This window comes from Apteryx rowi, unplaced genomic scaffold (genome assembly GCF_003343035.1).
Source record: "Apteryx rowi isolate R43461 unplaced genomic scaffold, aptRow1 scaffold_0, whole genome shotgun sequence".
Taxonomy (NCBI): Eukaryota; Metazoa; Chordata; class Aves; order Apterygiformes; family Apterygidae; genus Apteryx; species Apteryx rowi.
Genome location: NW_020447195.1, coordinates 4775593 through 4789913, shown reverse-complemented (window position 1 = coordinate 4789913; position 14321 = coordinate 4775593). Strand labels below are relative to the sequence as shown.

At 44.3% G+C, this 14321-nt stretch overlaps 1 protein-coding gene across 1 annotated transcript in view; it reads right to left on the bottom strand.

The window, feature by feature from the left end:
- The window catches only part of DOK5 (docking protein 5), a 44610-nt gene extending 38833 nt beyond the window's left edge, over nucleotides 1-5777 (bottom strand). The window contains exon 1 of the mRNA XM_026056422.1: nucleotides 5712-5777. Within this exon, the coding sequence (XP_025912207.1) occupies nucleotides 5712-5777 (66 nt within the window). The remainder of the gene's footprint in view (nucleotides 1-5711) is intronic.
- Between the last annotated feature and the right edge of the window lie 8544 nt (nucleotides 5778-14321).

The following is a 14321-nucleotide window of genomic DNA, read 5'->3' as shown; positions in this document are numbered from 1 at the left end:
CATATGCAAATTATTTTAGTATTTCCTATTGTGCTTTAAGATGTGTTTGAACTTTAGTGTTTTCTTGAATCCTTTTTGAAAATGTGCATATAAGCTCAGATAGGCTACTTCTCTGATGACTGTGTGAACTGAAGTTGTAAAATTACAATTCTTACATCTTTGCCACGGAATCAAGACACAGACAACCTGAAATATCATTTTGCCAGTCAGCCAGCTAACATAAGTAGTTTCCATGTTAAAGAGAAGCTTGCTGAAGCAGAAAGCATCACAACTGCTGAATTATATTTCCTTTGCTTTAGAATAACTGAAACACAATATGCAAACTGCACATTCAAATTTTTAACCATAATTCATTCCTTATTTCAGCCTAGATTACTATTAGGTTAGGACACAGATCTTTCATATAGACAGTTTTTCAGAATAAAGATAGTTTAAGGGCTTTACTAGCAAGACAGATGGGACTGCTTCAGCACAGGGAAGCTTGAGGACAGCGGAAAGAGCACGAGAGCACAAACTACTGTAGATGGCTCCACATCTATTTTAAGCCTTAAATTTTTAAGGGATGTAGTCTATCCTTGCCTTTGAATTTTTCTTGGAAGATTGTTCAGTAACTCAGTCTCCCCATATYGCCTATGCAGAGCTTTGATCCACCTTGTACCACAAGAGGTCAAACATCACCATATGCAGAATGAAGTTCAAGTCTTTATATACCTTTTCTATTGACGACTTTAAAAATCAATGCTTTCGGGAAGAGAAACAGGGATGCAATGGAAATACTGGCACCCAAGCCAGATGTGTTTATAGTAGACAAAGCTTGGGAGAAAGGGTATAGTCAAACCTGTACTATCTTAAGGTATACTCAGTAAGGTATTTTACATCTCCTGGAAAGCAGTAACATAGGCTACTGCAGCCAAACCATCAAATGGGAGGAAGGTACTTAGTTTCCTAGGAAGGCAGAGATGAGAGAACATGTTTGGAAGCCAATGCTTCTAGTCATTGAAGTATTGTGCAGAGTCAAACCAGACTCTGCAAGGCTTTGCCCAGCTTTGAAAACGCATAGCTTGACCCGAGACATCTCTGCTCCACACCAGCCCATCTCAGCTGGTTCTCCAAGGCACTTCTGTCTGACCAGCACTATTTTGCTTTTAGCTGGATACAGCTTAAGGCAGTTGCAGTTCATCAAAGATGTTTCCCTCTGACACTAATAGCACTGTGTCACTTAATGCAATAAGACACTCCAAGTGTATTACTAGCAACCAAGAGCTAGGGATTGACAGCTAACCCCATGGCGTCTTGCTCCAGCAATCTCTCAGATATCAGGAGGCAGGGACAGCCCAGATGCCTATGGGCTCCACGGGGTCTTCTGAGGGGAACAGCACCATCTTCGAGGCCCTGTGTGGGGGACAGATGGCACCTCAGCTCTGGGCCTGCACCCCAGGACACTCCTGCCCTGGCAGAGCCTGAGGCAAAGGTTGCAGGGAATTACCTGCTGTCCCTCTGAGCCTGCAGCTCTTACTTCTAACTACAGTTGCAATCATGGCAGGAGAAGACATCCTTAGAGCAGCTTCTGTGCTCTACAATCCTCAAACTTGAAACACACCTTCCAGCAAAGCAGAGCTTAGGTGTGGGTGCAGGAATGGCAAGCTAAGCCTTTAATCACAGGCAGCTCAGTGGAAGTGTTAGGTTGCAACCAGTGCACACAGCTCACCCTGGGAGGAAGGGAGCTCAGAGTCTGAGGGCCCCTTTCCCTTTAAGGCTCTTTGGGCAAGTTTTCATTCTGAAAAATCTTCCAGGGAATCTTAAGTCATCACATCCTGCTCTTCATAAAAGCAACAGATTTTAGGTGGTGTCAGAGTGCTGCAATCAAGCATTTGGGCAAGAGCACCACAATCTACTTGCTCAGTGGATGATGAGGACCACCTTTGAGGGGAGCATCTGAGTCAGCACCAGTTTAACAACCTGAGAACGACAGCAGCTGAGAGTCAGGCTCRCCAGCATAACAAAGTCCTCTGTTTCAAAGATCTGTTCCTGTTCCAATTTTTTAAACACTCAGTTGAACCAGTCCAGCCCAAAATAAAGTCCAAGTGTGTTCACAAAAAGTACACACGGACCTTTCCTTAAAAATGAAGATATAGGGATTAGACTTTTTATTAAAGACAGAAAACATCCCCCACAATATATTTCCCCCCCCATAAAGGTCACATCTGTATCACAGAACAAGACATTACAATCACAATGACAAAAAATCATTTTAGGTTCAGAAGCCACCAAAACTCTTGTGTTTCCCATATTGTTATAAAGCACTTCGAGCTGATCAAAGGTGACTGCAAGCAGAAGCACTCAGCATAGCGGAGCATTTGCTTACCCAAAAGACAGGCCCAGTGGTCACTCTAGGAAGTACTGCCCATGGAACAAAGCTGATTATATATATATATATATATATATATATATATATATAAAATTTTTTTTAAAGGAAGCCTATAATGTTGCGCATTTATACTGCCAGCAGTTTTCTAGAAGACAGTCTCCTCTGTGTGTCAGTGCTAATGACATAACAGAAATATCATTGGCTGAGGGATTTATATTTTCCCCTATAAGGGTGGAAAGAATCAAGAACAGCACCCTTTCTTCTGGATATATTTGGCTCTGCAGAAGACACATGTGCTACCAGTGTTGCTATGGAAACTATTCTATTAAATTAAATATGCAAATTTAATATTTAAAGTGTACATAAATAGTCCAGGTACAAAACTATAATTGGCCCAAATTAGATTTTAAAATTAAGTAGGGCCTATCAGAATTGTCATTTTTCTTTTACAGGAGTGCAGCTTGGTTTTGAGCAAGATGCTTTTCTGCATCCCTTTCTTTCCAAATCAAGCACCTGCACCCCAGTTATTCTGAAAAGTCACTTCTTGAGATAATTTGTAGATGCAAGCTCCACTCCTAGTTCCCTTGGTGATGGAATTACCATAGCATTACAGAGGAAAACTCAGGAGCTGAATTCAGTCTACAAAGACAATTCACTGATTATAGCTGTGCCACCATAATATTGGAAGGTATTTTAATAACTCCCACTTACATCTCACCACACACAGAGTATTGAAATCCTTCTCAATTAAACAGGAGTCCTACATAAGGCTGGAGGCAAGCTTCTCCTTCCTATAATTTTCATGGTATGGGGATAAAGTTCTTCTTTTAATGTGTTCAACTGGAAACTTTCAAGTCTGTAAAAATATTTTCCCTTCTAATGTCACCTCAAACTCCCAGGGGTGTAATGCCCCTCCTCAGTCTAGCTACTAGAAAACAAACTCTGCATAGTTCCTTCTCCTCTGAAGAGCCGAGTTCTCATTTGCCACCTAGTAATATTGCATAAAGCTCTTCCTAAAGCCCAGTGGCAACACCAGGTGCTCAGCCAGCTTCAGTATCAGCCTTGCACACACACACCTGCATCAAGGAGGGAAAGCAATTCCCAGAGCAGCAAGGGGACACCATAGCTGCGGCTGCATCCTGAGAAGTGAGTGCTGACAGTTAGGCTGCTGCAGCAATCAACACATTGCATTTAAAGAGCTCAGGGTAATCATAATTAACCCAAGTACTCACTTTCACTTAGATGTTGTAAGTAAGGGCACTCTGAACTTAAGCTTATAGAAAGTGCAAGTTACAGGAAGGAATCTGTGACCATATTTCAACTGTTTATTTCCACGTAATTAGTGAGTGAACCAATACTCTAAGTTGAGAGCTACAAGGAGAGAAAAGCATTACAGTTAATAAGACTATTTATTTTCAAACATGTGGAGGCATCAAGATTTGCACAGGTGACCTCAGCTTCTTTGCCCCAGGCCTCTACCACCAGATTTAAAGTGGCAACAGCTGGGTCACGGTCAGCCGGAGCTACCTTCTCCGCAACACTGGAGCACCAGCAGGACAGCAAGCCTGGAGCTAAGGGCAAGTGCAGAGCTCCTCATTTTAGGAGGTCTACAGCCACGGCCACTCTCTGGCACTTTGCTTAGACTTCTTCACAGAATCAATTTCCACCACCACCACCCTTTTCACTCTTTTTCAGTCATTTAATACAATACAAGCCTTTGGAATAAGAAGTAAGATTAAATAAAGAAACTGTCTTTTCAAAGAAAGCATTTAACATTTGTTCCACTTCTACAAGCTCACTGTGGTTCTCCATTTCTTCCTCTGTTTGTCATTCGACTGTCAAATCTGCATATAATGAGAGGACAAGGAACACATTCCTCATCCTCCCACAAGAAGAGGGTTTTGGAAAGCTTTGATAAAGGAAGGTCAGATGCTTTAACAGAGTTTAAGCTTATCTCAGTAGATGTGCCTTATTCACAGGTCCATGAGGTATCACTGCTACAGTATGGAGAGATGTGTCACCGTTTAATCTTAGTCTTCATTTATGATGGAACAAACTGAATGCTTCAGTTAGAACAGGATAGTTAGAATATGCTAATCCTGCCAAATTTACTGCAAGTTCTCTCATAATAAAGTTATCTCCATCTATCACTGAATCACACAGTTCATAAAGAATGAATTACACCCAGCAAATCCAGGTATATCATCTTCCACTTAAAAAGCTACCTGCTGGAATATTTTAAAATGCTTTCCAGTCTCTAAGCAAACTACAGAGATAGAGGTTACCAAAACCGTACAGAAACCATTGAACATGGATATAGCAAGATAATGAAACATTAGTTATAAGAAGCCAGGAAAAAAAACTTCCAGTTAAACCCCCCTGTAACAAATCCCAATGTAAAATTCATGCTATGAATAATTCACAGTTGCCAGTTCAATAACCTATCAGTTCTTGGTAACCACTAGAAATGAGTTACTCTCCTGTCCTGAGGCAAATACACCAAATAGAGCATTTTATATACACAAAGCCTTCCTTGGCTCCAAGTCCCCCTCAAGCCACGCAGGCTCGGGAAGCAAGACAGGAGGCATGGAGCACGCAAGTCTCATCTCCAGCCGCTTGGGTAGCTTGTTAAAGAGGACAGGTAGCAGCACCCCAGGAAGGGCAGGCACAGGCTGTGCTTTAAAAGAGCAAACACCGAAAAAGGTACCGTAGGGAACCGACCTGCCACTACTGTATATCCAGCAGCTACAACTAGAACTATGAACGTATGGTAGTAAAAGAAGAACAGGACCCCAGCGGCTGCAGCCCGCCCCGGCGGGAGACCCGCGGCACAGCCCCCGGGGCGCCGACCCCTCAAGCCGCCGCCTTCCTCCCGGCCATCCTCCTCCTCCCGGCGCCGGGCAGAGCCCCCCGCTCGCACACGCCTCCCCCGGCCCAAAGTTGCCGGCACCGGGCGCTGCCCCGTTCCCCCCGGGCGGGCACCGGCCGCGGCGCTGCCCCAAGCGCTGCCCGGCCGCGGCACCAAGCGCAGAGCCGGGACGGGCGGGGAGCGCAGCCTGCCCCGCAGGCAGGACCCCCGTGTCTCGGCGGTGGGGAAAAACACATATAGTACATATACGCATGTACACAACACATATATATATATATGCAATTAGATGCCTTCTTTTTCTCCATTCCCCCCCCCCAAGTTTTTGCGCGTGTGTGCGTCTCCTCTCCGGAGGCACCCGCAGAGCGCAGTTTGCGGAAGAGGAGGGCAAAGAAAAATTTAAAAAAATAAAAACCCGAGGCAGGTGCCCCCCCAACCCCCCGGCCAGGCGAGCCGCGGAGCGGGGCCAGCACTCACCCCCAGCCGCCTGCTCCGGATGCGCACGTAGCCCTGCTTCACGATGTCGTTGAAATTGGAGGCCATCCTTCCGCGCAAAGTTGGAAGCGCCGCTCCGCGAGCCCGGGCGGCCGCGCTCCGGAGCCGCGCAGCCCTGCGGGCGGGCGGCCGCGCTGCTCCGCGCTGCTCCGCACCGCCCCGCGCAGCGCCCCAGCCCCGCGGCGCGGGCAGGGCTGCCGGCGGCACCGCCCCCGCGCTGCGCCTCCCTCTTATCCCCCCCGCCGCTTTCGCTGCAGCCCCCGGCTCGGGCGCCCCGCCGAGCGCAGCCCCCCTCCCGTAGGGCTTGTGGTCCCCCCCAAAAAAGTCGTTTCGAGGAGCAAAGGGTTCCCCCCGCTCCAGGTCGCGGGCTCCTTCGGGAGTTGTGCTAAAGGCTGCGCAAATGTTTGCAGCCACCGCGCAGGGGATCGAGCCCGCGGCCGCGCAGCTGCAGGCGGGTCGGCTGGCGGTGATCGGATCTGCCCTGCGAGGCCGAGGCGAAGCAGCCGGGACCTCTGGTTTTCTGCAGGAAAGTGGGTTTCCCAGAAAGTCTTGCAGATACCTCCAAGACTGCCAAATGGCTCAGCTCCAGGATCTCCTGCTAAAGACTGGTAACCCGAGCTGTTGTCCTAGGGTGCATTTCACGTCGTGGAAATGTCACACAAGCATATGCCGCATTTTCTAGGCAATGCGTGGTTGTGCTAATGAAAGACCTTCACCTGGCCCCACGGTGCCTTCTGCATCCACCGAGTTCTCCTTTTCCAAGAATGTGCAAAGGTTGCTGAGTGTGCTAGGGAGCCTGTGCAAGAGGGGACTCCAGGGACTCCCGCTTGCTCTACACAGGTTATCTGTTAGTGGTACACTATAAATACTAGGTCCTGGAAAAATGGACTGTTCATCTTTTCATCGCATCTTTTAATAGCAGTCCCAATATAGAGAGTCTGAGGAGGAAGTCAGCCAGATGACTTTGAGGATTATCATGCCATGGGAATTGCAAGCAGGGTAGCAAGGTGGCAGGCAGAGCAGGAATGCCCAGGGAATCTCCAAGCAGCATAAAAGGGCCGTTGGGTTTAGATATTGAACATTTAGCTACTAAATCCCCTTGCGCAGCTGCTGCCTGACCATAGAGGGCCTTAGGTCTTTTCAGCGCCTGAACTTTTGTTAGTAAAATTCCCTCCATGCTTCAAGCTCCATTTGGTGGAATGTCTTGACATTTCTCAGCCTTGCAGGCGCCCAGTCCTGCAGCACCTCCTTGTTCCCGGGATTCACACCCTGGCTCTCCTGCAGCCCCCGGGCAGCCAGGCAGACCGAGCACCTCGCAGCCACGCAGGGCGAGGTGGAAGTCATGTCCAGGCAGATTTAGCTGTTCAGTGACTACAAAACTCACCTATGATAAAACTGGCCTCTCTCTGGTTTAAATACGTAGCTCCTTCATCCTAGGAGCAGCCTCAAATGATCTTGGTTGTTCTGCTGTGGAAACAGTGTGGTGCTTTCGGTTCTTGCTTGAAGAGGTGATTATGCTTTGCAGGGCTTTACCAAGTATTAATTGATGGAGTGGATTACAGAGAGAGAGTGTAAGACTTTCTGGCTGAAGGGCTAATTCACTTAAGATGAAAGAGAGAAGTTTGCAGTCCTTGCCTCACAGCAGACTTTATTATTTTACACTTCCCTCTCCTTTGCACTGTGCTATTTTACGGAATGCATAAAATAGAGCAGCTTCAGCCAGAAACAATGAAAACTTCCAGACCCATGCACCAGAATACCCCAGAAATTAGAAGATTATTCTGAGATGCATAAGTCCTTCCACTAGAATAATATGTCCCCAAAAGAACACAGATGTCATATATTACAAAGGGTCAGTACCTAACTGCATATTTGCCAAGTACCATATTTTCGCTAAATACATTATGCAGAACCAAGAACRCTGTTGATACCAACCCCATAATACCATTCGTTAGACTTCACTGCTAGTTGAAAGCTGAGAGGAGTTGACACCCAGCCAGCTCATCTTGTATAGAAGTGTGCCTTCAGTGCGCAAACATATTTCACAGTCTCAAGCACCATAAAATACTAATGCTAGAAGAATTGAGTATATTCAAAATGCAGAAAAAATAGTGAGAGCATATATTTTGGTTTCAACGATATCTGTAGCAGGAAACAAATTATAAAGCCACAGTAGATGTCTTTTCACCAGGTTTAGACCTTTCTTCTAATCCTTTCCAGTACCTGGGAACACACGCTGTCGGTTTCATTAGACACTAGCATGTTCTCACAGGCAAACACATTCCTAAGAGCTTTGCTAAGGAGAGGTGGACTTAAGCATGTGTTTATCCTTCGATGAATTAGGAAGTTAGTGTCCATTTAACGTTTTTACTTTGAACAACATAAATCCCTTGCACATGCTAGGGTTTAAAGAGAAAATGCATTTTAATTCCCGTGTGTGCAATACATTTCAAGAACGTGCCAGAAAATCTCATTGTTCAGGTTTGCAACCCAGTATTATCACTACAAAAAAACTTGTTTACTGTGTTTTCAATATTGATGCAAATGTGTGCTCTAATTGTTTTGACAGGAGTCCTTCTCTCATTTCCCTAGGGGTCTATTGACCATTTGCACTCCCTATAAGCAAATGCTGCACATGTTTATCTATATTCAAAAATATATAAAACCTTTTTAATAAGCTTTCATTGAAATGCAAATTCTGCTCGTTATAATGACAGTTATTGCTATTATTTCCAATGAAGATCAAGTCAAGGGTCATGCTGAAGTACTAGCCTGTTGTTAATAATTTAAGTGGATTATTGTTATATTCTAATCTCATAATAACATATCATTAGATTACGCTACAATGAGCTTGTTTACTTTTAGGGCTCTGGAAACAGAAATCACGGTTATACATTTTAACTGAAAATTAAAGTATCGGTTACTTTTTTCAAAATGCCATAGTGGCATTTTAAAAAGAAGTTACATTCACCGTATTATATGTGCAGCATGTCACCCCCAGTGCCCATGACATTATTTCATCACGGTCTAAGGGCGATCCTTGACAAGCATCTCCGGGACTTGCCAAGCTAAAGAAGATGAAAACTGCAGAGGCCATTTTAAGGAAGCAGTATTTTCTATGGAAGATATTTCTTTGAACAGATGGAGCTCGTACTGGTTAAACATTGCCTGACAAAAAGTTTCTGATTTGATCGCCCTGAAATGATTTTCTGCAAATGTGTAACATGTGCCAATATTTTTTTTTATGAAAAGCTCCCAGAACGTTTTGTTTCGATAAGGTCAAAATGCCATCATTTTTTCACTATTGTTTTGATTTTTCAGACTAGCTTAGAAAGGATAATGTGACAATGAAGTGTTCTGACCTTATAAAAAGTACTTCAAGGTTCCTGGAATGCAATATTTCAAATGTAATATCTCTATGAAGAGCTTTTGACATTCTGTACATCTAATTTTGTTTCAGTGTGAGATAACTTTTTGATATTTTGTTCTGATTTTTGCAATGGAAATTCTGAATTTGGACCAGTTCAAGCTGCAAGAAAGCACAATTGTTAATGACTAAAAATCAAAAGGTGTCATTCTTCAGTAAATGTGGATTTTTTTTCTATGCTATTCCAAACTTTGAAATCCCTTATTCTCCTTTTTCATGCAAAGTCAAATCTGTAGAGCTGCCTTGGATCATTATGCAAATCTTGGTCAGCCATATTTCATTTTGGAAAAAGAAACAAAAAAGATTACTTTGGATATACTGTATTTCCAAATGCAGACATCTGATTCATTTGGTCTTAAAATTGTGGCCAGTTCTACTGCTGATGCTAATGCAAAACCATAAGCTGGTCCCACAGCACAAAACTGCTAAGAATTTCTCTTCCTTCCCCATGTGTTTTTTTATTGTGCTAATTGATTTTAGTGAATGAATTCTACCGSAATGAAGAGATTTCTCTAATACTCTGTGCTGTTAGTTCTTCCCCCCCRGTCCCGTTCCCGGTGCGTCGGGGGCTCCCGCGCAGTGAGACTGCAGGCAGGGGGCAGTGGGGGGGGGTCACAGAATCCGCGAAACCTTCACAAAATTTGGGCTAGCCTTCCGAGCCAGCTTCCTTTACACCTGGAAAAGTGCAGGCAGGACTCCTAATGAAAAACATCTTCATTCAGTCCACGGATTTTGAATACACTAGGTATAAAGTTATAATAGTGAACGGCACACATAACTTACTGGCAGATATCAGCCAGTGCCAAAACCTGCAAATTCGTGAGACTAAATGGTTAACTTGGAAAAAAAAATGCCATAAAAGAATATAGGTATATAGCTACTTGCACAGTAAATAGGAAAGTGTCTCTCAGCATAAACAACTGATAATCAATATTTAATGAAAATAAATAAACCATTAACCAGGCTAACATGTCATTTTGTATAGTAATATTGCAGTATCAGGCACTGAAATTACCTTGCCTCTGCATGATTCACTCAAATAATTTTGTTTTATGTAGGCCAAGGTGGTGAGAAGCAGAGAAGATAGCAGGGAAAAAAAGCAATAAATGAAATGCATCCTTTATTGGAAACTCTGGTTCTGATTGTAATATTTTGTCCATAACAAAATTACTGTCAACACAGTGAATGTTAAGATAGAAATAAATATACACTGACTGCATCTGCAAGTCAAGCGAATCCAGGGTAATGTTAGCTCGTGAAAAATGTAACATTCATTTTGCTTGCTTTGTATTTCTGTGACACCTGCAAGCATCTACGCGACTTTTTCATCCTCCCTCTCCCRAAGACGCACATCAAGGGACCTTCCTCCATCAGCAGAACACGGACGGAGGGGTTATGCAGGGCTGAGCAGCAGGGCGCCAGGTCACCGTCCATCCCTCCTTTTCCTATATGTAATTTATCGGAGTCTGCAGCGTGTCCACGTGCAGCTTCGGGAGTGACAGCTCGCTCTGACCTTTGGCTGTGCAGGGCTGGAGCGACGCCGCCCGCGCGCTTCCAGCTCCCCGACTGCCCGCCACCGCTGCCGGTTCGCTCTTTCCAGCCGGAGCCAGCACAAGGACGGTATTCCCAGGGCAGATCCCAACACGTGCGCCTGCAGGCTTGATCGAGCGGCGATGCTGGCGACCTCAGCAGCAGCCGAGCCCAGACTGTACCACGTGCACGTGAAATAGCCACATTGCACTGCGCTGCCTGCGTCGGTGGCTTCGACCGCGCTGCCTACRCGGTTATCGCTGGGGCTGGCCCAGCCAAACCCCCCAGCTTCGTTTTCAAAATCTCTCTGCTGAATACGGTCACCTGACATACTAGTAGCAAACCAAGCAGTGCTGGCACRGTGTCAGCTTAGGGCTTAATCCTTCAGAGCTGCAGCTGATGGCTGACATCTTTTAGGACTTTCTGTAGGAATCTAGACCTTGTTGCTGGTAACGTTGTCCAGGGAAAGGTTTGGAGTTACTATCCGCACTGAGGCTGCGATACACCTAGCTAGCACTATAGCAGGATGCCGCTTCCTATTATCGTGTATTTAAATAAATCATTTTCTGKTATAATGCTGCAAGAAAAGCATCAGCTAAGTTCCAGTTTAAACCCGAACATTAGTTTCCCTTGAAAATTTCGATAGAAGCTTCTTTACAGTATATCACAGTTTTAAACATGAGTAGAAGTTGCTTGTTTCTGGATTAGACTTCTGTGTATGTATTTATAGATATCCCAATACTGATTGATTCCAGTGACATTTATTTTTCAGTGTTTTGCCCTAAATACTCATTACTGAGCCAATGTCAAGCTAATTTGATGTCTGTGTTAACAATGTKTCTACAGGCAAATTCTTATCTTCAGTCAGTGCATATTTAAGCATTTATTGCTGCATRTCTACTGAAAATTTATACCTCAAAGTTTTTTGATCTTTTTGTTGCCGTTAACTGAGTTAGAAAGGAAGTATATTTCTAATTACAGTATTTGCAGATGGCATTTTGAAAAGATATCAAATAGTGTCATTCTTTTTACTACAAGCAAAAAGATCTGGAATTTGTATTTCGGTATTGGGAAGGTTCATTTGCTCCAAATATTATGAACACTTTCAGACTGGTAAAAGGCAAATGCCAGGCACTCTGCTCAAAAAGTGATCAGAGCCATTTGCCTAACTCCCCACCAGCGTGTAGCGAGAGGCTCTGTACAGAATACAGATTTTGTAAACTTCTGCTAACAGCCCAGCGACGGCAAGTACCTTAAATCGAGTTGCTTGTGACCTTCCATTGCGAAAGGCAATTTATTRATTGTGTTTGCACTGACAAAGAAATTAAAGCCTTACCGAAGATTTAAAGGGTCTCGCCTGGGTTCAGATCTTAACACAGTGGGAATACCAGCCACTGGGTTTACTAGTCTCTTTATTAAACTCCGCAGCAAGCCTGGTATGYGAAGGGGAAGGGTTCTCAGAGGCTCTGTGATTTCTCTGCTCTCCCAGAGCCTCGGTCGGGAGGAGTGTGGGAATTCTTCATCCCCCCGCTCGCTCCTCCCGAGCGCCGCCAACGTCGCTGCTGCTCGCGGTTGTGAGGACTGGGCTCCAGCCCAGGCACGGATTGTCCACAACAGCAGAAGTCTGCCAGACAGGGTTAACTTTAATTATACGTCAGGCCACTAGGAAGCAATGAGAAAAAGTCAGATTTTTTGACTGTAGAGAAAGTCAATAAAAGTATTTGTTTAATATCGCCCAAAGTTTATGGAGTTTTCTAACAAAGCTGTCAGAAACCGAATATCTGCTTGCACTGGGTGGAATACGCGGACCTTTCCCACACAGCTATTTCCCCAAGGAACGGAAAAGAATGACTTCACTCCCAATTATGCTTGATTTTCATAAAATTTACATTAAAAATATTGTAAATTGTATCTCTCATGTAAATTATTTCAAATGAGTTTTCATTAACACAGGTGACTGCTTGCCAAGGTTCAGCTGGCTCTGGGGACTCATCAGTTGTCCTAAATGAGGGATTTTACACACTGATTAGCAGGAACAGAGAGAGGGAGAAAAGCACAGGCATAAACTCATTCATAAACAAAAAACAACAAAGACAACTTGAGAAACATGCAGTGCATAACATTAAAATGTCTTGTCAGCAATGTCTTTATTTCCTTTCTGACATTTAAATGTTAGATTAATACAAATTTAACTTTGGCCTTGCTTGTGGTCAGACTCATCTATCCCACTTTGTCTTAATGTTCCTTCAGTAAGTAATTTGCAATACTTTAAGAAATGTTAAATGGATATTAATAATATGTGAAGCTGGATGGTAAAAAGTACTAAGCTAAAAGGTTATAAATTATTATAAACTGTAGTACTGAAGAGTTACTGACACACTGCACAATCCGTGTACTGCATAACCTGTAACAAACCATTTACTGAAACTTCAATCATTGTATTMAAGCTTTGTAACATCTTTCCATATATAACTTTATACCATCCATCTAACAGGGAACTCTTATGGGTTACTTAAACTAACACAGCTGGAAGCACACTAAAATGCAGCTTCATGACCCTTCCAGCTCACACCTGTCAGGACAGTAACCTTTGGCAGCGAGATGGTGACAGCAGGAGCACAGGCTGCAGCCAGCCTCATCCTTTGCAAAAACGTGTATCTGCAGGTTGAAGATGAGCGTGTCCTCTGTGCACCTTGTGCCACGTTCTAGTTTTGGTCATCTTTTGACACATGTACAAATCCCAAACTACACATAAGGTTCCTTTAAAGAGATTATATTGATTTTTTTTTCCTTTGAAAGCTTAACTAAAGTGAATACCTATGCAGCATGGGTAGTTTGGGTGTGTGCAGCTCTCATACGCTGCATGCTTTAGCCAGTGACCACCATCCTCCTAATTATCTACTCAGCTTCGTATCGATCCTTTGCCATACATCTTAGTAAACAAAAGGAAATTGGATAGAAGGATTCCATGTACAATTTATTAACGAACTAAACTTGCCATCCGTCTTAATGTACTGAAAGTCTTACTAACGTAATAATGTCTGCTACGTGCTCAGGCAATGGCTGGTTCGGGGCCTCRTTCCTTGGACGGCGGGTGAGTAATTCTGAGGCCTGTGTTTCGCTCTCAATAGCGGTACTTGGGGTGTTTTATGGAGGCACTGGCATCGGCTCATTGTAACTCTATTATGAGCTTTTAGTTAGATTCTCAGTTGATCTAAGCAGGCAGAATTTTATTCTCTTCACTTGAATGACGCCAGTTTGCACCAGCGGACACGCTGGTCTTCACCATTTTTCTTGGAAGCTTTCCTCGCGATCTTGTCTCCTAACCCAAAACGTGCCACAAACTTCAGCTGTCAAGTATTTGGTCCGCTAATCTTTTACTGTGAGAGTTCAGGTGGGACSTGAGGTGTAGCACAGAAGGTGTGCGGTTAGCGGTGCGCAGGCTGCCAAGACCATTTGCTTGGCCAACAAGTGGTTTGCTGCCAGCTTCCTTGCCGGGCAATCCCTCAGGCAGGCTGGAGAGGGGCCACCACCTACACAGGTTTCCCTGGCAGCCTGCTCTCTCCTTCCCCAAAGTCCTGCACCTACTCGTAGGGCCAGCAGCGCACCTAGGATCAAAACAGAGGCGCTTCCTC